The sequence below is a fragment of the Physeter macrocephalus genome, chromosome 12, assembly GCF_002837175.3.
Source record: "Physeter macrocephalus isolate SW-GA chromosome 12, ASM283717v5, whole genome shotgun sequence".
Taxonomy (NCBI): Eukaryota; Metazoa; Chordata; class Mammalia; order Artiodactyla; family Physeteridae; genus Physeter; species Physeter macrocephalus.
Window position 1 is genome coordinate 12,076,540 of NC_041225.1, and position 20,660 is coordinate 12,097,199.

The 20,660-nt window shown below is 42.6% G+C and overlaps 1 protein-coding gene across 5 annotated transcripts in view; it reads left to right on the forward strand.

Moving 5' to 3' along the window:
• The window catches only part of RPIA (ribose 5-phosphate isomerase A), a 115,924-nt gene that overhangs the window by 52,218 nt on the left and 43,046 nt on the right, over positions 1-20,660 (forward strand). For 2 of the 5 annotated variants that reach the window (XM_007102534.4, XM_007102536.4), the window contains one exon: positions 18,971-19,806. The exons of the other annotated variants lie outside the window; for them this stretch is intronic. In XM_007102534.4, the coding sequence (XP_007102596.1) occupies positions 18,971-18,990 (20 nt within the window). In that variant the 3' untranslated portion in view covers positions 18,991-19,806. Of the gene's footprint in view, positions 1-18,970; positions 19,807-20,660 lie in introns of those variants that run through there. 5 annotated transcript variants of the gene reach the window in all.

Here is a 20,660-nt window from a genome sequence, read left to right on the forward strand (position 1 = left end):
TTTTTTTTTTTTTTTTTTTTTTTTTTTTGTGGTACGCAGGCCTCTCACTGCTGTGGCCTCTCCCGTTGCGGAGCGCAGGCTCCGGACGCGCAGGCTCGGCGGCCGTGGCTCACGGGCCCAGCCGCTCCGCGGGCATGTGGGATCCTCCCGGACCGGGGCACGAACCCGCGTCCCCTGCATCGGCAGGCGGACTCTCAGCCACTGCACCACCAGGGAAGCCCTAGAAGTAGGAATACATAAAATCAAATTTATTCGCTATTTTCTGAGTTTCTTAATTGGCCATTTTGCCCCTTTATAGTACTACAGTAATTTTGGGGGAGATTCTGAAGTGACTTCTGAGTTATCGACGAAATAAAATTACTAGAGAGAGGAAACCGGATCTACTGGTTTTATTTCACCTCAGCCATGATCTTTTAAAATCTATTTACTTTAACTAGAATAACCGATTCCTTAAGTAAGGCAGCTAACAGGGAATTTTCTGAGGTGCTTAAAAAATTTTGGCGATTTTGTTAGTCCTCCATTGGATGCTTCTTCTTTCACCTTTTGTGAAAGAAATAGGGTTTGTGGATTTTGATAACTACACACAACAGATTTTATATCATCAAGTTTTGATAGAACAAGGAGGTCTAATGACATGATTTAAACTAAAATTCACAGAATCCTTTGAATTTGAATGACAGTTTCTTGAGAAGAGGAGGGGGGTGCTAGAGAGTGGCTGCTGTATCATTAGTGGAGCCCTGAGGCTGGGATGAATTGCTTATGTTCCGAAATGAAGAAACAGCAGCGAAGCATCTCGTGGGAGCTTGAAAGTTGTAAAGCAATGCTTGCGTGTAGGTTGGTAAAAAGAGCAAGAGTAGTTACTTTTGCCTAGGCTCTGCACTAGGTGCTTTCATGTTGTCACTGCTCTTACAGTAACCTTCAAAGAGGTGCTCTGTTATTATCTTAAAATTACGGACGAGGAAACTGATGTTTTAAGAGTGTCACTGACCTGTTCAAGGCCAGTCACCCAAGTTATGGTAGAGCTGGATTCAAAGTCATGTCCACCTGTTCTGAAGTCCATAATCTTTTCAGTGCACTTGTATTACCATGCTGAAAAAACTATGATTAAAATATTTTTCTGCTTTTCTTGGCAATTTATCCCAAGATTGAATGATCTCCTTTTTCGGAACATGTGCGGGATCTTAACTTCTCTTCCTCTAACTATGGCTGGGCTGGACCTTCTCTTGTTTCCCATTCCTCCTGCTTAATCAGCACACAATGGTTGGGGGAGCCCCTGTATCAGCCAGGCTATTAAACAGTCTCTTTCTCTGACTTTTCCTTACTTTCCCCTTGGTGTTATGGGGAAAAGCTCTGTAGTAACTGAAACTGGGAGTCTTAGGAGAAAAGGTTTCACCGGAGAAAAGGTTTCACCGTGGGGTACACGTCACCACATTTGGTTCCTCCGTTGTGGCTTAAGCAACCTGTGAGCTGGACCCTCATGCCGGCCCCCTAGTGAAAAAAGCCTGTTTTCACTTCCTCTCTTGCCAAGCCCAGCTGGATAGTGCAGGTGCAGGGCTGGGCTCTTAAAATAGAAGCCTTGGTTCCGTGTGACGTGGCCACGTGGAAACCCCCTTGCCTCTTCACCTGCTGTTCAGATTAATGAAATGATGAAGATCTGTTTTCCATCGTGCCATTTTCCCGACTTCCGTGCGACCTTTCGTTTGTCAGCTGACGTTTCTAATTGCTTCACTTGTAAAATAGAGGTAACCTCGAGGATCCTTCCTAGCTTTGATATTCTGTGTCTGTGCTTCTGATGAGAGCTCAGATCTTGGAATTCACCATCTCTATTTTGTTTCATTCTCCCAGCAGTATTATTCTAGCAGGAGTAGCTGGGCCTACAAATGAGTCTTGTTGGTTAGAGTATGTCATCCCACTATCTTGACTTCCCATTTGTTCTGCATCAGCAGCCCTCTCTAAACAAGTGTCAAGCACCATTTAAAACCTTGAGTAAATCCCCACGTATACGTATAGGATCACAGAAAACAACAGGTGATTTAATTTAACATCAGGGAGGGTTATTTCCATGACAGCTGTTTTTCCTTTCTGGCATAAGAATTAAAGATTCCTTTCAAAAGTTCTAAATCTTAAGAGATTAGACTTTTTTTTTTTTAAATATAAATTTATTTATTTATTTATTTTGGCTGCTTTGGGTCTTCGTTGCTGCACATGGGTTTTCTCTAGTTGCGGTGAGCGGGGGCTACTCTTCGTTGCGGTGTGCGGGCTTCTCACTGCGGTGGCTTCTCTTGTTGCAGTGCACAGTCTCTAGGCATGCCGGCTTCAGTAGTTGTGGCTCGTGGGCTCAGTAGTTGTGGCTCACGGGCTCGGTAGTTGTGGTGCGCGGGCTTAGTTGCTCCACGGCACGTGGGATCTTTCCAGACCAGGGCTCGAATCTGTGTCCCCTGCATTGGCAGGCGGATTCTTAACCACTGCGCCACCAGGGAAGTCCCAAGAGATTAGACTTTAAGAAATTAAAATTTATAAAACTCCTCTGGTTTTTTTTCCTGATGGCCAAACTAATCTTTGAGTCCTATTCTCCATTTTTTGTAATTTAGGAATAGTAATGCCTCCTTCATGGGGTTGTTGTGGGAAGTAAATGGGAAAAAGGATGTGGCTCTGCTTAGCAAGTGTCTGACACATGTTAGGCACACAGAAAATGTTTGTTTACTTAGGGTCAAATAATAAGTTACATTTTTTCTGCTCATGTGTGCTACCTATTGATTGGCCTAGCTACTGATTTGGCCCCATGATCTCAAGAAGCTAGCAATATTTTAATGAGACAAAATAAACATATGAAACAATTAGAGAACAGCTTAAATCAGGACATGACCAGTTGTTGCTCTGGGGATAAGATGCCCCAAGCAGAGCAGGCAAATTCTCACAGTGATGGTCTCTGAGTCAACTTTTCAAGGAGAGTGGTGTGCCAGCATAGCTGACCATTCTAAGAAAGAGTCAAGGCCACAGGTTGTGGGTTCCAACAATGGGGAAAAGGCTAAGTAAAATTATGCACTATCAGTAAGAGAGAATGATGTGTATCTTTCAAAATGATCAATATAATATCTAAGTCAAAAATAGAAGTGCTGGGAAAAACAGCAAGTGAAAGAAGTTGAACACAAAATTGTGGTAATGATGTGAATTACCCCTGTCACTATGAATGAAATACATAAATAAATATTAGAAAATAATATCATGTGAGGAATGAAAATAATAGATGTATTAGGGTTATGGATAAATTTCAAAAACATTCTCTTTAGTAGTCTTTCACTTTTAATAATTGACATAGACCAAGTATTTTGAATAACTTCATACTGAATAATGGCTTGGATTGAATATTGTACCAGTGCATGGGTGAAGGCTCCATCCTTCTCTGGGGTAGGACTTCCTCTCTGATATTCAATGTGATCTCTGTCTTGAATGACTTGATTTTTTTTTTAAAGAGAAAAAAGTATAAATCCAGTAGGTTGCGGAGTCCTCTTCCATTTACATTTCTTCCATTACATTTACAATTCTTCCTAAATTCCCTACAACCTGATATTGAATCCAAAAGAAGGGAGAGGCCCTGAGAGCTCTGATTTTGAGCTTCATGGATTTGTCCTGCTACCTCTCTAGAAAATGTCTGGTTCCTCCATGAATCAGTCGGCCCCAATAGAGGCTCATATCTCTTCAAGAAAAAAACAATATACCAACAGTCAACTTGGCAAATGGATAGTTTATGTTTTGTTTTGGCAGATGGACCCTTTATTTCCAAAAGAATTCCTCATAAATATCCCTTAAAAATATATTGACCTTTCAGGAACACATTGATTTCATGCAGTGACTTGCCCTATAGGTCAAGTCATGAATCCTTAGGGCTGGTTCTGCTAGAGCTTGACCAACCCTAACCCTCACCTTGACCCTTTTTTTTTAGGGCTCTTGTTAAGGGGAAGAATCTGAGGAGATGCAACACAACTGGGACCCTCAGTAGGCTTCCAGCTTTCAATTCGATTTAAGTCAAATTGATTCGATGCTATGCAAGCCCATCCAGTGCAAACTAGTCCAATCTAACCAGTCCAGAAAACATGTGGGTGTTTTGGGCCAGTGACTCTGAGGGTCAGTCATTCCCCCCGAATCAGAAGTTAACACAGCAGCCTGGTCCAGGTTGCCCTCTAATCTTTCCCGCCACCACAGGGAAGCTTGGGGCCCTTTTCCACTCACTCGATGTGCCAACTTCTCAAGGCCTCCTTGCCTGAGTCTGCTAGAGGAAGGAGAAATGGGCAGAGAGCCTCAAAGACTGGCTCCTAGTCTTGGCTCAACTTCAACTGCTAAGTCATTGGAAGTTAACTAGTTATCTACTTAGTCAAAGACAAAGTGCTGAATAAGTCAGTCAATCTCTCGAGGGCTTAGTCTCCATATTTATTACACTAAAGAGGGTAGACTGACTTTTCTGGCCGCTTCTCTTCAGTCCTAGTGGTCTGTGAATTCACCTCCAGCTCTTTTATCCAAACTTCTTGATTCATTCAAACCAAATCCCTATCACTCTGATACTTTTAGCTGGCTCTTCCTGGGGAGAAGAGCACTATTGGCACTATTCTAATTTTCCCATGTCTATACTCATTTGCGGGGGGGGCAAGGATTATGTTTTATTTTATTTTATTTTTTTATTTTTATTTTTTGCGGTACGCGGGCCTCTCACTGCTGTGGCCTCTCCCGTTGCGGAGCACAGGCTCCGGACGCGCAGGCTCAGCGGCCATGGCTCACGGGCCCAGCCGCTCCGCGGCATGTGGGATCTTCCCGGACCGGGGCACGAACCCGTGTCCCCTGCATCGGCAGGCGGACTCTCAACCACTGCGCCACCAGGGAAGCCCTATGTTTTATTTTTTACGCAGACTTCTTGAGGGTAGAACTTGTGACTTCCATGTCCTTATATCTCCTCACAGTGACCTGAACTTTTAGGGCCACTGTAAAAATGACATTCTTCTCGGTGAGTCTATCCTTTCTCTTAGAGTCTCCTGTCTATAAAACATTCTTCACTCAAGAGGAAAAAGTTATCAAAATTTAAATAAATCTTTGAATTTTTATAGCTCCAATATTTCTTCCCAGAGTAAATGTTGGAAGTAACTTTATACACACAAAATTTTTAAAAAAGATTTATTCTTAAAACTAAATGAGGTTGTTTGATAAATCCATCTGGTGAGAAACACAAACAATCGTTTCCAGTTGTGAAAGAGCAGTGATTCTAAGTTATTTGGTGCAAATAAGCAGTTCTTTCCGGTCACCTCAATGACTTCTTACCTCTGGTCAAACCATTCTGCCCAAAAGTGTACTTCCTTTCCACTCAAAGAGAAAGGGCCCATCGTGTGTGCACAGAGGTGGAGAGAATGGCATGGTGCTGGGTAGGGTGTGGTGTTGGTGGATTTGGATTAGATTATCTGGGATTGTGAGAAATGACACTTCATTTCTAGGTGGCTGGCTCCAGAATGTGCAATCTCCTATCCTTACATGAAATCGGAACTTACATTCATTGGAACTGAAGGCAGCATAGAGCAGATATGCTATATAAGGATAGCAAAGCAATAGGAAGACCAGTCCCTGAAGTTCACTTTTGGAAAGTGGATTCCAAGTCCAGCGGGACTCTTTAGGAGGACCTGGATGGTCAGATCCAATTATGTTGTTCCAGGCAGGTGGTTGTGTTGAGCAAAAGGAGGAACAGGCTTGAAATCAGAGGGCAGGTATCTGAGAGATGGCTTTTCCACTTGGGCAAGTCTCTCAGTCTTTCCGGTTCTGTTTCTTCATCTGTAAACTGGGGTGATAATGTCACACTCTGTGAGTCGGTCTATCCAAATAACAAACAAACGCAACCACGCACACAGAAAAACAACCCCTATGATAGTTCTCCCAACATATATCAACCGTAAACAATTCATTATTCATTCACTTATTTATTTATTCAACAAATGCTTTTGCAACCAAGGCACTGTGCCTTGTGCTAAGCACTGCAGCAAGTATACAACTGCATAAAAATGAAGGTGCAAAAATTCTAGTTCAAGTCCTTAATAAATGGTAGATGTATCACAAACCAAAGCACGGAAATAAAGAATGACTTTCAGTTGGCTCTCCAGCTACTACTGTGATCCTCAAATATTGTTTTGGTGCACAGTTTTTGAGCAAAACAGTGCCAGTTTCTTTATAATGGACAGAAGGCCCTCCTTTTTAGGAACTTATATTTTGATGGGAAATAAAGGCAGAGATCCTTGGGTCTTACACAAATCAAATACATAAGTGATGGATCATATGTATCAAGCACAGTGATGTGGGGAATCAAGAGAGTAGACTCTGGGTAAGATCAGCAGAGTTTCTCATTATTCGCAGATGATCTTTTAGGGAAGATGGGCTATCTGGGGGATATCTGGAGGTCAGCTGAAAATAGAACCAAGTTTTCATTGATTTTAAGACATACTTGCAGATAAACAACTAATGACTTATGAGGTTAACAAGTTTTATACTGTCCCATTGAACAAACCATTCGTGCCTCATTATTTTGGAGTGTGTCGTAAATCTGACAACACGGGTGAGAAGTTTATTTGCCACTGTCATATCAGATAGGCCTAGAGAAAACACAACTTGTTGATTTTACTTATTAACTCTGGCTACAGAATACAGTAACTGGAAGAAGTGCACTCCTTTTTCTTACATAAAAATTAGGGGTTACTATATTTCTGAGCAAAATGCATATTAGAAAACCATGTTGAGGCTGAGAGTGGAGGGAGCCAGTGGCTGGGGTGAGAAATGCTCTGGACAGAAGCATGTGTCTGTGGGTCTGCGTGTGTGTTGGTTGGGGGCGAGGAGGGTTGCATTGTATCATTTTTCACATCTGTCTGTTTAGCTTCTGTTTCAAGAACTTTGGATTTCTACAGTCAATTTAGGAGACACTGTGTCTTCAAGCATTTATAATCCTAAAAGAGTCGGGAGGGGGAAGGGAGGAGAAGACAAGCTCACATCAGGGCAGGAAGGCTCAGACCCATCCAGCCCTTCGGTTTGGGGCTCTCTTCGCAGTTGCTGCAATCCGAGGAAATCTTTCCATCTCAGGGTGGCTGCTCTAGTCAATAAAGTCACAGGCGACTCTCTGCTAGATCATCATTGCTAGGTTATTTAATTGCTAGATTATCATCTAGCGTTGGAACCCTGGTACAATGCGTGGCAGACCAGCTGATCATCACCTCAATGCACAGCCTCTCTCAGAAACCGGCAGCCTGGGCTGGGCCCTCAGGGGAAAGACCTGGTGAGAACTCTCTTCAGAGCCTACCCAGTTTCTCTCTGTTTCTCTGCCTGTTTGTCTCTCTCATTGTTCCCATTGTCTTTCTTCCAGCTCTCTTTATTTTCCTTTTCCCTCGAATCCTTTACAAAATGTGCTTTAATTCAACACGCTTTGGAATAAAATCATAAACATTAGTTTGCTAAATAAAACACTGCACACACACACACACGAAATAGTTTCTATTTGTTAAAACAAAAGAAGAGAATTTTTTTTTAAACATCTTTATTGAAGTATATAATTGCTTTACAATGGTGTGTTAGTTTCTGCTTTACAACAAAGTGAATCAGTTATACACATACATATGTTCCCATATCTAAAAGAAGAGAATTTGAACAACTCTCCGGAATGTAGAAGTCTGGGGCAGGTTGTCTGTTTGGATCGGTGATCCTCAATCCAGGATTTCCTCATGTCTGGATTGTGGGCAAAAAAGGAAAATGTATGTGGGAAACCCATTTGTGGATCTTTGAGTCTGTGGAGAGTATAGAGAAGTGAATGGGAGCAGGAGGAGATCCTCATTTTATTCAGGTCCGGGGAACAGATTTAAGCTTCTGTTTGGTGACTGAGGATCTTAAAGGGCTCAAGGTGAGTGTTTGCAGGTCATGCTGCAGCCCCACGAGGTCAGGGACAGCTGTGTACTCCTCTTCACGGTGCATCTTCCCTCGCCTACCTCCCAGACCCCAGGACGCAGACCCTAGTGCCCATAAATGTCTATAGAATGAAAGAATCCAGGAATAGGTGTCGGGTCAGAAGTTGTAAGAGAATGGGTTGAATATATTCTGATTCCCCAAGTTATTTATCTATTAATTTTCTTTCTTTTTTTTTTTTTTTTTTTTGCGGCACGCAGACCTCTCACTGTTGTGGCCTCTCCCGTTGCGGAGCACAGGCTCCGGACGCGCGGGCTCAGTAGTTGTGGCTCACGTGCCTAGCCGCTCTGCAGCATGTGGGATCTTCCAGGACCGGGGCACGAACCCGTGTCCCCTGCATGGGCAGGCGGACCCTCAACCACTGCGCCACCAGGGAAGCCCTCTATTTTCTTATTCCTCTCTATCTGTGATGTTAGTTTTTTCCTTGTTATGTGTCTCTTTTCAACAGGGAAGGGCAAAAAACCCAGTTTCGGTTATTAGAGGACTTCAGTAAATGAGCCATCACCTGTCTGCCCATGAGCCAAGTGGGTGGGAAGCCTGGTCTTCGTCCAAGAAGAATTTGTGATGCCTTAGACTCTAGAGTATCCTTTCCACAAGGATATAAACACACTCTTAGTTCACTCTCCTTCTGGTGAGGAAGAGAGCTGAAAGGTTGGAACACTTGAAACCACGTGGTGATATCTGGAGAGCACATTTCTTTCTTTCTTTTTTTTTTTTTTCAGCATGAAATATTGTTCTTTTGGGAAATGCACCTTCCACCTTAATCCTGCAACATTTTTATGTTCCATTACGGTGTCAGAAACAATGCACTGGGGGAGGAAGTACCCTGAACTGAACTTGATCCTTAGGCCTGTGGGTGAGATATTGTAGCAACAAATAGTTCCTTCACTCCATGCCTCAGTTTCTCTATTTTTCAGATTGAGAGATTTTTCTTGCTTTACATGTCAAATAGGTAAAGAGGAACAGAAGGACTGTGAGGTTTTATTGCAAATTGGAAGAAATAAAGATTTCAAACCAAACTAAGAAGATTTCTTTGTGGAATCACTGCAGGGAGAATATCCACTGAACGCAGCCATGGAATCCAAGAACCTATTAATAATTAAGAATCAGAAAAGATCATGGATTGACCATATACTCTGTGACATGCCCTGTCCTAAGTGGATTATATACAGTATTTCATTTAATGTTCATAGTAATACTGAGACAGAGGTTTTACTTCTATTGCTTTAGTATAGACAAAGAACCTAAGACCAAGAGGAGGTAACTACGTTTTGAAGGGATGAGTCCCCATGTCAGAGCTCCTTAGCCTATGGCTTCCCAGTCACAGGGCTGGAGCCCTGGAGTGATTTGTGAGGATACCCTTGGTGTCAGGTAAATCCCAGGTTGACTAATGTTTGAACCGGAGGATGAAGGTATGTATCTTCCCTGACCTCCAACGTGTATTATGGGCCCATCCTGTGTGGTTCCACAGGGTTCTTTAAACATCCCACCCTCCACCCCACTTCTCTGTGTGGGATTTCTGCTAACTTGTTTCTGCACTAGGCTGGGAGCTCCTTGAGGTTGAGAGCTCTATCTTGTTCACTATGTTTCTGTAGAACATAGCACTACACAGAGCCCGGTAATGAAGATACTAATCATAAGGTTTGTGGAATGAATGAAGGTGGGCATCCATACATGCAATCACACAAACGGGTAATTCCTATAGTAGTTAGGGTTGCTTGGGGTAGAAGGGCCAGCAACTAACCCTGTGCCTAGGGTAAGGGCCAACAGATGGCTGAATGGATGTGTGGATGGCTATGCGCATGGATGGAAGGGGGAGATAGTACAATAGAAGAGAATGCTTCTGTCCTGGGCACTAGGAAATTTATGAAATATGTTCTGAAATGTTGCTGTGACTCATCCCTATCCTTCCCAGCCTCCTATCCCTGAGAGGCCCAAACTATTCAGCATGCATTTTTTCTTGCTGCTCTCAAACACTTCCAGGACCTCTGTGGGCCTCATGAGGAACCTGCTTGCCCACAACTTCTTTCTCACAGGCTGTGTATATAGATTTCTATTACTGTATCAGACCACTTAGGGGATGGTGACCATTCTGGGCTGAGGTTTTCAAGTAGGAGAATTCTAGGACTGGAGATGGGGCAGTGGGGTTTGGTAGAATGGTATTAAACAAGGTTAGGGTCCATGTTACTTCCATTCCAGTGCTGGACACAGACTTAGCCAGGTGCTATGGGGGCCCCAGGTGCAGGGGGCCGTGGAAACTACTGTAAGGGCGTGGAGTGCACCACCCAGCCTGTTGAAGGAGGATGCGAGTGAAACCAGCAGATGTGCTCAAGGTTCTGTTTTCAGTTCCCCAAAAGATCTTCTTGACCAAAGCGGTGTGACCGTTGCTATGACAGTTGCTATCTTGGTCCTTGGGGCTCTCCTTTGTAAGATGTCATTACTCTTTTGGTCTTCTCAGGCCAGTCACCATGAAACTCAGTAAGAACCAGTCTGGGGTTGGGGTGGTCTGGGCATGGTTTTGGGGCCTCAGCGCTGTGATGGTGAAAAACATTGGAGTGCTAAGAGGGACGTTTGGTTAATGGGTTCTTTTTCCAAACTAGACCAACATACTTAGTTGTCTTAGGCTTGGCTGACTCTCCATTTTTACTGAGGGTCATGAATGCCTCCCCCTGAGAAGTCTGTAATGAGATCATTGTTACATTTAGTAAAAACAAAACAGGTAGAAAGAACACTGGCTTCGAATCTCAATTCTGTCTCTAAGTGACCAGGCTATGCCATGCTTTGTAGTCTCCTCATCTGTTAACGAGAGATTTGATTTCTAAGCTCCTCTCACTTTAGGATTCAATGATTCTTTGCCCCTGAAAATGGCAACTGTGAATAGTGGTTATTAAGGGATTGTGTTTTAGAGTTTGGGCTCTTGATCAGGCTGCCTGAGTTTGAAAACTGATTTTGGTATTTACTGATTATGTGACTTGGACACAGTGTTTACTCTAAGTCTTAGTTTCCTTATAATACAAACTACCCATGGGTTGTTGGAGGATTCAGTGACATGATCTCTGTCAGTGTTGAGACGTTACTATCCATTACTCTATCATAGAGTACAAACCTATTACAACTCAGCATGTGTTGAGCCACCAACAGTAGTACAGAAGGTCTTCTCTGGGTATTCTTTGTTCCCTACCTTGACCATCCATATTTTGTTACAGTGTCATAGATTGGAGGCAGCTCTTCATTTGCTCGGTGAGCCCCTGATGAAATAAAAACTTGTATACTTTCTTGAAAAGGACTCATAGAGAGAGAAGATCCTTATTCACCATCCAGTCCTACACTTTTGTTAGTATTAGAGGAGTTGATTGAGGCCTATAACTGGTACGATTACAAACCAATAACATTGAAAACCTACAGAGAATCTGCCACGTGCAAAACTATGAGAAAGACATGGTGGTTTGGGCTTGGTAACCGTAGTTTAAGTCATGGTTCTACCTCACATGAGCTCTGTAATACTAAGCACTTGACATAACATTCTTAGTCTCAGTTTCCTCATCCATGAGGCAAGGACATCAGTGCCATGGACACCCCCTTCTCTTCTGTTACTGGGTGAGCTGTCTGTGTTCCTCACTAAGGGCAACACCTCCACCTGTGCTCCCCCTTTCCCACCTCACCTTCTCAAGGACATGCTCCTGTAGTTTTCCCTTCTCTCTCCTACAGCACCAGATCTTCTTTCTCTACTAGATGATTCTCATAAACATTTGTCAGGAAGAAAGAAATTTTCCTCTACCCTTCTAGGTTCTTCTGGCTGATCTGAGATTTAAATTGACCTGAGACAGATTAACAGGAGAAAAACACAGTTTAATAACCTGCATAAGTGGGAGAGACCCAGAAAAACTGAGCAACTCGCCAAAATGGCTGAAGCCGTCACCTTAATCACCATCTTCAGCTAAAGACGAAAGAGGATGTTGGGGGTAGTGGCTTGGGACTTGAAAGGGGAGGAAGGCAATTCACATGGAGATGGAAAGGTAAATGTTGGGTAAAGAAATGTTTGCTGGGCCAGGCAGAGATAATGGGACATGGAGTGTACTCTGATCTCTGAGAGTTTCCCCACCACATGCAGCTCATATTCTTTGTAGACGTGTCTGGTGATAGCTCTACTCTGGGAACAGGCTCTCAATCTAAATTTTTTTAGGCAGTTAGGGGGAAGGTCAACATTTCTTCCTGAGTCTTTTGAGCCTTAATTGTTTTCAGCTCAAAATAATCCACATGCCAAAGAGACATTTGGGGGTGGCAAGTTTTGCTCCCCGACACATTCAAAAATGCTGTCATTTCTCTGCTCTTTCCAGATACTGCCTCACTCCTCTCCTTCCCTTTTCCAACTCTTTCCTTGAAAGAATTGTTCATGCCCACTGTCTCCAATTTCTTTCCTCCGATTTTCTTTTGAATCCATTCAGATCAGACTTTTGCCTGCCATTCTATAGAAACTGCTCTTATCTATTCACCAGTGACCTCCTATGTCACTCAATCCAAAGGTCCATTTTCATTCCAATTGACAACTGATCAATTTTCCCTCTTTGGAACATCTCTTCTCTTGGATTCCAGGACAACGCTACTCTCCTGATTTTCCTTCTTCTCTGGCCAATCCTTTTCAGTCTTCTTTTCTGGTTCCTCCTCATCTCAGTAATCACTTAATGTTGGAGTGCCTCCCAGTTCAGTGCTTGGATTTCTCTATACATGCTCACTAGCTAGGTACCCTCTCACAGTCTGTTGCAATCTGATGGCTTTTAACACCATCTGCATGGTGATGACACTACATTTATGTCTCTAGTACTGACCTCTCTCTTCTGAATTCCAGGTTCTTATATCCAGCTGTCTACCTGCCATGTTTGCTTGGTTGTCTAATAGGCATCTCAGATTTAACATGTCCAAAATAGAGCTCTTAAATCATCAATAATCAAGGCAATGTCTATTGGTATCAGGAGAGACAAATAGGCCATGGAATGGGAAAGAAAGCATAGAAATAGACCCTACTTTACGGGGTCAATTTTTTTCGACAAATATGCCAAAGTAATCCAACAAAGGAAAGGAAAGTCTTTTAAAAATAAATGGTGCTGGAACAACTGGATAGTATATGAAAAAAAATGTATGTTGACTCCTATACCTCATACTATATGCAAAATTAATTCCAGATGGGTCAAAATTGAGCTCCTGTCTTTTCTCCCAGACCTGCACATTCTGTAAGCTTTCTTATTTCATTAGAGCAACTCTATCCTTCTAATTCCTTAGGCAAAAAACCCTGGATGCACTTCTCAGTCACAACATTTCTGATGACTTGTCTCAGTTTATAAATCTACGTTAACAATTCCTGCCCTCTTTCTCTGCTCTTTCTCTTTAATACATATCATTAAGATAATACATTTTTATGTGTTAATCTTTTTTATTATTTATCTCTCCAACTAGACTGTAAGTTTCACGAGGGCAGAGAATTTTACCTGTGCTGTGTCTCTATTATCTAAAACAGTGCTGGGCATATTTTAAGCATTCAATCAATACTTACAGAATGAAAGAATGAGAAAAGGAGGTCTGTCAAGGAAAACTTGGAGGGCCCTGCACTGACATGCCCCCACGGGCAGCAGGGTTGGTACCTTTCTCCTGGGCAGAGATAGCATCTCAGCACACTTTGAAGCTTACCACGCATGAAACGGCCATCATTCCTGAGTAAAAAGAGGTCCACATCCATGGCACAGAGCTGGGCATCAACTATTTGGAAATAAAAATAACTGGACATCTTGGAAGCAGCATGTGGATTGTATATACACTAAGACACAGTAAGAAGAATTAAAACTTCCTGGTAGTTGGGAGTGGGTTTAGAATAATAATAAACATTTAGTGTCATGAGGTTGGGGTAGTCCAGCTACTAACCCACCACTTCCACCCACCGCTCCTGTCGGCCACCCACACCATCCCAAGTACTCTTGGGCACGTCAGTTCCCCTTTGGGCCCTCTTGGCGTGATCTTAAGACAAAGAGCTAGATTGGGGACCTTGGAGTCCTTTTCCAGCTCTAATGTCTGTAGGTATATCAGAGTGGCTTCAAAAATGGGCCATAGCTTTCTATTAACTTTTTTCTAAGAAGAAGACTTTTCCAGAATTAACCATGTATCTTAGATTTGGTGCTAACACATTCCCACAGGCCCTAAAGCAAGTTGACACTTGAATATATTATTTTGGAGAAAGGGAAGGAAGAAGAGAAGATGAGGCAAGAAATAGTAATAAAAAAAGATCAGGAAATGGCAGATGGAGAGAAAGAAATTGGGGAGGGAAAGGGAGTTAGAGGAGGAGGAAGAAGCAGCAAAAGCTGATTGATGGAGAATAAGAAATGAAAGAGGAAGGGGAAAGGGGAAGTGGAGATAGATGTTTATCTGTTTGTCTTTTTACACTGTGCCTCATTCAAGAACTGACAATTCCAAGGTCTAACTCTTCCATTGTGTCCGCAGCCTAACAAGTCTCTTTGTTCATTCTTGAGACCCCGGACCCCAGGGATCTCAGGTACCCGCCAGGCCTCTTCATCTTCCCATAGAAGGTGCAGACTACTGGTCATTTCCCAGTTCCCTAAATCATTCTCCTATCTGATGCTGTTGCTTCATGGGGCGGGTGTAACCTTCTTGTGCATCACTTGACTGTCCTATTAGACTGTAGGAGCATTAATGGTTTACTGAGGCTGACTTGTCAGTACAGATGGAAGTTTGTTGAGAACTGAACTCTCATCTCTGTTATCCCCATTATGTTAGTTTGCTTGGGCTGCTGTAACAAAGTACCACCAACTGGGTGGCTTAAAACAGCAGAAATTTATTCTCTTTCAGTTCTGGAGGCCAGAAGCCTGAAATTAAAGTGGTTCTTCCTTGAAGCTCTGAAGCAGAAGCCACCCCGTGTCTCTTTCCTAGCTTTGGTGGCTCCCCAATGATTCTTGACATAAATTAGCTTGCAACTGCATTACTCCAATCTCTGCCTTCATCACCACATGGCTTTTTCCCTGTGTGTCTCTAATCTTCCTCTCCATATAAGGACACCAGGCATTCGATTCAGGGCCCACCTTAATCCAAAATGACCTCCTTTTTCTTTTTTTTTTGCATTTTATTTTATTATTTTTTAAAATTGGGGCATAGTTGCTTTACGATGTGGTGTTAGTTTCTGCTGTACAGCGAAGTGAATCAGCTCTATGTATATATACATCCCCTCTTTTTTGGATTTCCTTCCCACTTAGGTCACCGCAGAGCATCGAGTAGAGTTCCCTGTGCTATGCAGCAGGTTCTCATTAGTTATCTGTTTTATACGTAGTAGTGTATATATGCCAATCCCAATCTCCCAATTCATCCCAATGACCTCATTTTTTAAAACTTTTTAAAAAAAACCTTTTATTTATTTATTTATTGGCTGCGCAGCCTGCGGGATCTCAGTTCCCTGAACAGGGATCGAACCTGCACCCCCTGCTGTGGAAGTGCAGAGCCTTAACAACTGGACCACCAGGGAAGTCCTTAAAACTTTTTATTTTGAAAAAATTATAGATTAACAGGAAGTTGCAAAGGTAGAACAGAGAGGTCTGGTGTGCCTTTCACTCAGTTTCCCCTGATGGTTACTTCTTAACATGATTACAGCACAATATCAAACCCAGCAATGTGACATTGGTACAATGTGTGTGTATCATTTTATGTCATTTTATCACGTGTCTAGATGTATGGAACCACCACTGCAATCCAGAAACAGGATTATTCCCTTACCACCAAGATCTCCCTTTATAGTCACATTCAGTCTCTTTTCCCCCCACCATCCCTCACCCCTGGCAACCAGTAATCTATTCTCCATCTCTACAATTTTGTCATTTCAAGAATGTTATGTAGGGCACTTCCCTGGCAGTCCAGTGATCTTTGGCGCAGCCAGGAAAAAAAAAGAAAAAAAGAACGTTATGGAAAAAGAATCATGTACTATATTACTCAGCCATAAAAAGGAATGAAATTGGGTCATTTGTAGAGACATGGATGGACCTAGAGACTGTCATACAGAGTCAAATAAGTCAGAAAGAGAAAAACAAATATCGTATATTAACACATATATGTGGAATCTAGAAAAATGTTACAGATGAACTGGTTTGCAAGGCAGAAATAGAGACACAGACGTAGAGAACAAATGTATGGACACCAAGGGGGGAAAGCGGGGTGGGGTGTGTGTGATGAACTGGGAGATTGGGATTGACATATATACACTAATATGTATAAAATAGGTAACTAATAAGAACCTGCTGTATAGCACAGGGAACTCCATTTCGCTGTACAGTAGAAACTAACACAACATTGTAAAACAACTATACCCCAATTAAAAAAAGAAAAAAAAAAAGAATCATGTACTATGTGATCTGTTGAGACTGGCTGTTTTTCACTCAGTATAGTACACTTCAGAATCATCCAAGTTGTTGCATGTATCAGTACTTTGTTTCTTTTTATTGCTACATGGCATCCGTGACATGGATGTATCACAATTTGTTCAGCCTATTGAGAAGCATGTTGAGGGATCTACTGAGTCACCTTTTGCGTCACCTATTGAGGGCCATGTTGGTTGTTTCCAGTTTTTAGTTATACGTACAAACCTGTTATGAAAAATAGGTACAGGTTTTTGTGTGGATGTACTTTTTCATTTTGGGGGGATAAATGCCCTGGAATGCAATTGCTGGTGTATTTTGTTTAGTTTTTTAAGAAACTGACAAACTATTTTCTAGAGTATTGCCTGAGGCATCTTACTTTTCTACCAGCAGTGTATGAAAGATCCAGTTCACTGCATCTTCACCAGCATTTCAGTATTTACATCTGCAAGAATGCTATTCTGAAACGAGGTCACATTTATAGGGACTGGGAATTTGAGCATATCTTTTTGAGGGACACAATGCAACCCATAACACCTGTCTTTACTTCTCTGGGTCACGGTGGGTCTGGTTTCAGAGTTTTGCTTTATGAGAAGACCCTTGCTTGGGATCAGATGTGCTATTTATTGATTGTTGAGTTTTCCCACCAGAGATGAATGAGAAAGTTTATGTCATTTGAAGGGACATTACTGAGTCTTTCTGAACTCTACTCAGACCTCCAAAATTTCAAAGACGTGATAATAATGAATATTCTCAAGAGGTACAATGTCAGTGTTGTCCTTCTATCCACTTTTTTCCATGAGTGTTCTTTCCCACTTGCTCCAGGACTGACAAAGGAAAGGAAAAAAGAGAAGAAAAATTGGATTATAAATTTATTTAGGGAAAGGACAACATTTTAGTTACTTCTGTACCTCTTTCAGGGTATAGGCTAAGAAAGGTGCTCAGTAAATGTTTGCATGGATGAGTAGGTGAGAGGGGAAGGGCTGGGGTCTGGGGAAGGACAGTCAAAGTTGGTTTTATATGTGCCCCTCCTGCCCCCCACTTCCCAAACACATAACCTTTCATACATGGGATCCCAATATCTGGGCCAGGTTAATTCCATCCTTTGCCCATTGTTGAATGTCTGTTCCACTCCATTTCTACGTATGTATGCTCCTGATTAGCCAGATAGAGGAGGAGTCCCTGGGAAGGTAGCATTTGACCCTCTATTCTGTGCAGCACTGTAAGTACTGGAATGCAGAATTGTATAGGTGTCAAGAGAGCAGAATTAGGGGACTTCCCTGGTGGTCCAACGATTAAGACTCCTTGCCCTCAATGCAGGGGGCATGGGTTTGATCCCTGGTCAGGGAACTAGGTCCCGCATGCCTCAGCTAAGACCCAGCGCAGCCAAATAAATATTAAAAAAAAAAAAAAAAAAGAGAGAGAGAGAACGGAATTAGGCAGGTAGGGATTTGATTCCTGGACCACCACTTACCAGCTGTGTGGCCTTGACCTATTACTTATGCCTCTTAGCCTCTCTTATCTGTAAATTGAGTATATTTCTTTCTGTGAACTTATCTTGAAGTAGAATGTATATACAGAGATGTGCACAGATCATAACTTTACGGCTCGATAAAGTTTCACAAAGTGGCACACATCACATTACCAAAACTTCATAGGCCCCTTCTTGTCTCCTTCTAGGCACTACCTCACCCCACCCCCCAGCCAAAAGTAATCCCTATCTCAATTTCTAGTTGTATTTTTCCTGGTTTTGAACTTTAGATGGATGATAATATATAGGGCATGTCTTTTGTGTTTGGTTTCTTTTGCTTATGTCATGTTTATGAGATTCATCATTGTTGTTGGGTACAGTTGTAGTTTATTAGTTCTCTTATTTTTATTTATTTATTTATTTTTTTGGTGGTACGCCGGCCTTCCTCTGCTGTGGCCTCTCCCGCTGCGGAGCACAGGCTCCGGACGCGCAGGCCCAGCGGCCACGGCTCACGGGCCCAGCCGCTCCGCGGCACGTGGGATCCTCCCGGACCGGGGCGCGAACCCGGTTCCCCTGCATCGGCAGGCGGACGCGCAACCACTGCGCCACCAGGGAAGCCCCTATTAGTTCTCTTATTGAATAGTATTCCAATGTGCAAACATGCTACCATTTAATGACCCATTCTCCTGTTGGTGGACATTTGGATTGTTTCCAGTTTTTGGCTTTTATTAATGAAGCTACTCTGAGAAATTCTTGCATGAGTCTTTTTGGTGGACAGGGACACAGTCATTCAGGTGTAGGATTGCTGGGTTATAGAGTATGAATATCTCTCAGCTTTATAGAACCTGAATCACATTTTAATGAACGCTTTTAACCGTGTAACGTAGTGAGAATTAAATTATGTTGTGGAAAGCAATCAGCATGGTCTTTGGCAGATAGGAGGCCCTCAATACGTATTTTATGTGAAATGTAATGAAGGCATCATATTCCCTTAAGTTGAAGTGCCATAAGGGACTTAAACATTTCCTATTGCTTGTTCACTTACGTTGTTATCATTGTTTTGTTATTTCACATAGTGTTGCAATGGATGACTCTCTTTCTAACTGTTTCCTTCTTTTGATAGATTTGCTTTTGGTAGATTAGATTCGACGGGATCAAAGAATATGTGATAGTAAGAACCGTCACTCTTAAAAGGACTCTGAGGGCCTGCTGAAGAGGGGAATCAAAGAAGCAAGCATCTCAATCCCAATAAAATAGATAACTAATAAGGACCTACTGTATGGCACAGGGAACAGTACTCAATACTCTGTAATGATCTATATGGGAATAGAATCTAAAAAAGAGTGGATATATGTATATGTACAACTGCATCACTTTGCTGTACCCCTGAAACTAACACAACGTTGTAAATTAACTATATTTCAATTAAAATTAAAAAAAAGGGGCTTCCCGGTGGCACAGTGGTTGAGAATCCGCCTGCCAATGCAGGGGACACGGGTTCGAGCCCTGGTCCGGGACGATCCCACATGCCGCGGAGCAACTAAGCCCGTGCACCACAACTACTGAGCCCACGCAGCGCAACTACTGAAGCCTGTGCACCTAGAGCCCGTGCTCCGCAACAAGAGAAGCCACCACAATGAGAAGCCCGCTCGCCGCAACTAGAGAAAGCCTGTGTGCAGCAATGGAGACCCAACGCAGCCAAAAATAAAATAAATAAAATAAATAAATTAAAAAAAAAAAAAAAAAAAAAAGAAGCAAGCCTCTCATACCATGGCCCAGGAGAGGGCTGGGAAGATAGGTGGCCTATGGGTTTCATGGAAGGGTGTCTTATAGAGGACAGTATGGCAGGGTAGAATGGAGGATGATGATTTTTATAAATGATGATGTAGCTTTTAGCAACTCAATATTTAGTTCCTTAGAACTGCTGGCAGCGGTCCCCAACCTTTTTGGCACCAGGGACCGGGTGGAAGACAATTTTTTCACGGGGCGGGGGGGTGGGGGGAGGGGTTGGGGTTGGTTCAGGTGGTAATGCAGGCGATGGGGAGCTGCAGACGAAGCTTCTCTCACTTGCCTGCCACTCACCTCCTGCCGTGCAGCCCACTGGGGACCCCTGCCTTGGAAGATAAACTGGGTCATTAGAAAAACAATGTTTTGTTCCTTTTTATGGCTGAGTAATATTCCATTGTGTATATGTGCCGCATCTTCTTTATCCACTCATCTGTAGATGGACACTTAGGTTGCTTCCATCTCGTGGCTATCGTAAATAGAGCTGCAGTGAACACTGGTACATGACTCTTTTTGAATTATGGTTTTCTCAGGGTATATGCCCAGTAGTGGGATTGCTGGGTCGTATGGTAGTTCTATTTTTAGTTTTTTAAGGAACCTCCATACTGTCCTCTATAGTGGCTGTATCAATTTACATTCCCACCAACAGTGCAAGAGGGTTCCCTTTTCTCCACCACCCTCTCCAGCATTTATTGTTTGTAGATTTTTTGATGATGGCCATTCTGACCCGTGTGAGATGCTATCTCATTGTAGTTTTGATCTGCATTTCTCTAATGATTAATGATGTTGAGCATTCTTTCATGTGTCTGTTGGCAATCTGTATATCTTCGTGAGGTGGGTGGACCTGGAGACTGTCATATAGAGTGAAATAAGTCAGAAAGAGAAAAACAAATACCATATGTTAACACATATATATGGAATCTAAAAAAAAAAAATGGTCATGAAGAACTTAGGGGCAAGATGGGAATAAAGATTCAGACCTACTAGAGAATGGACTTGAGGATATGGGGAGGGGGAAGGGTAAGCTG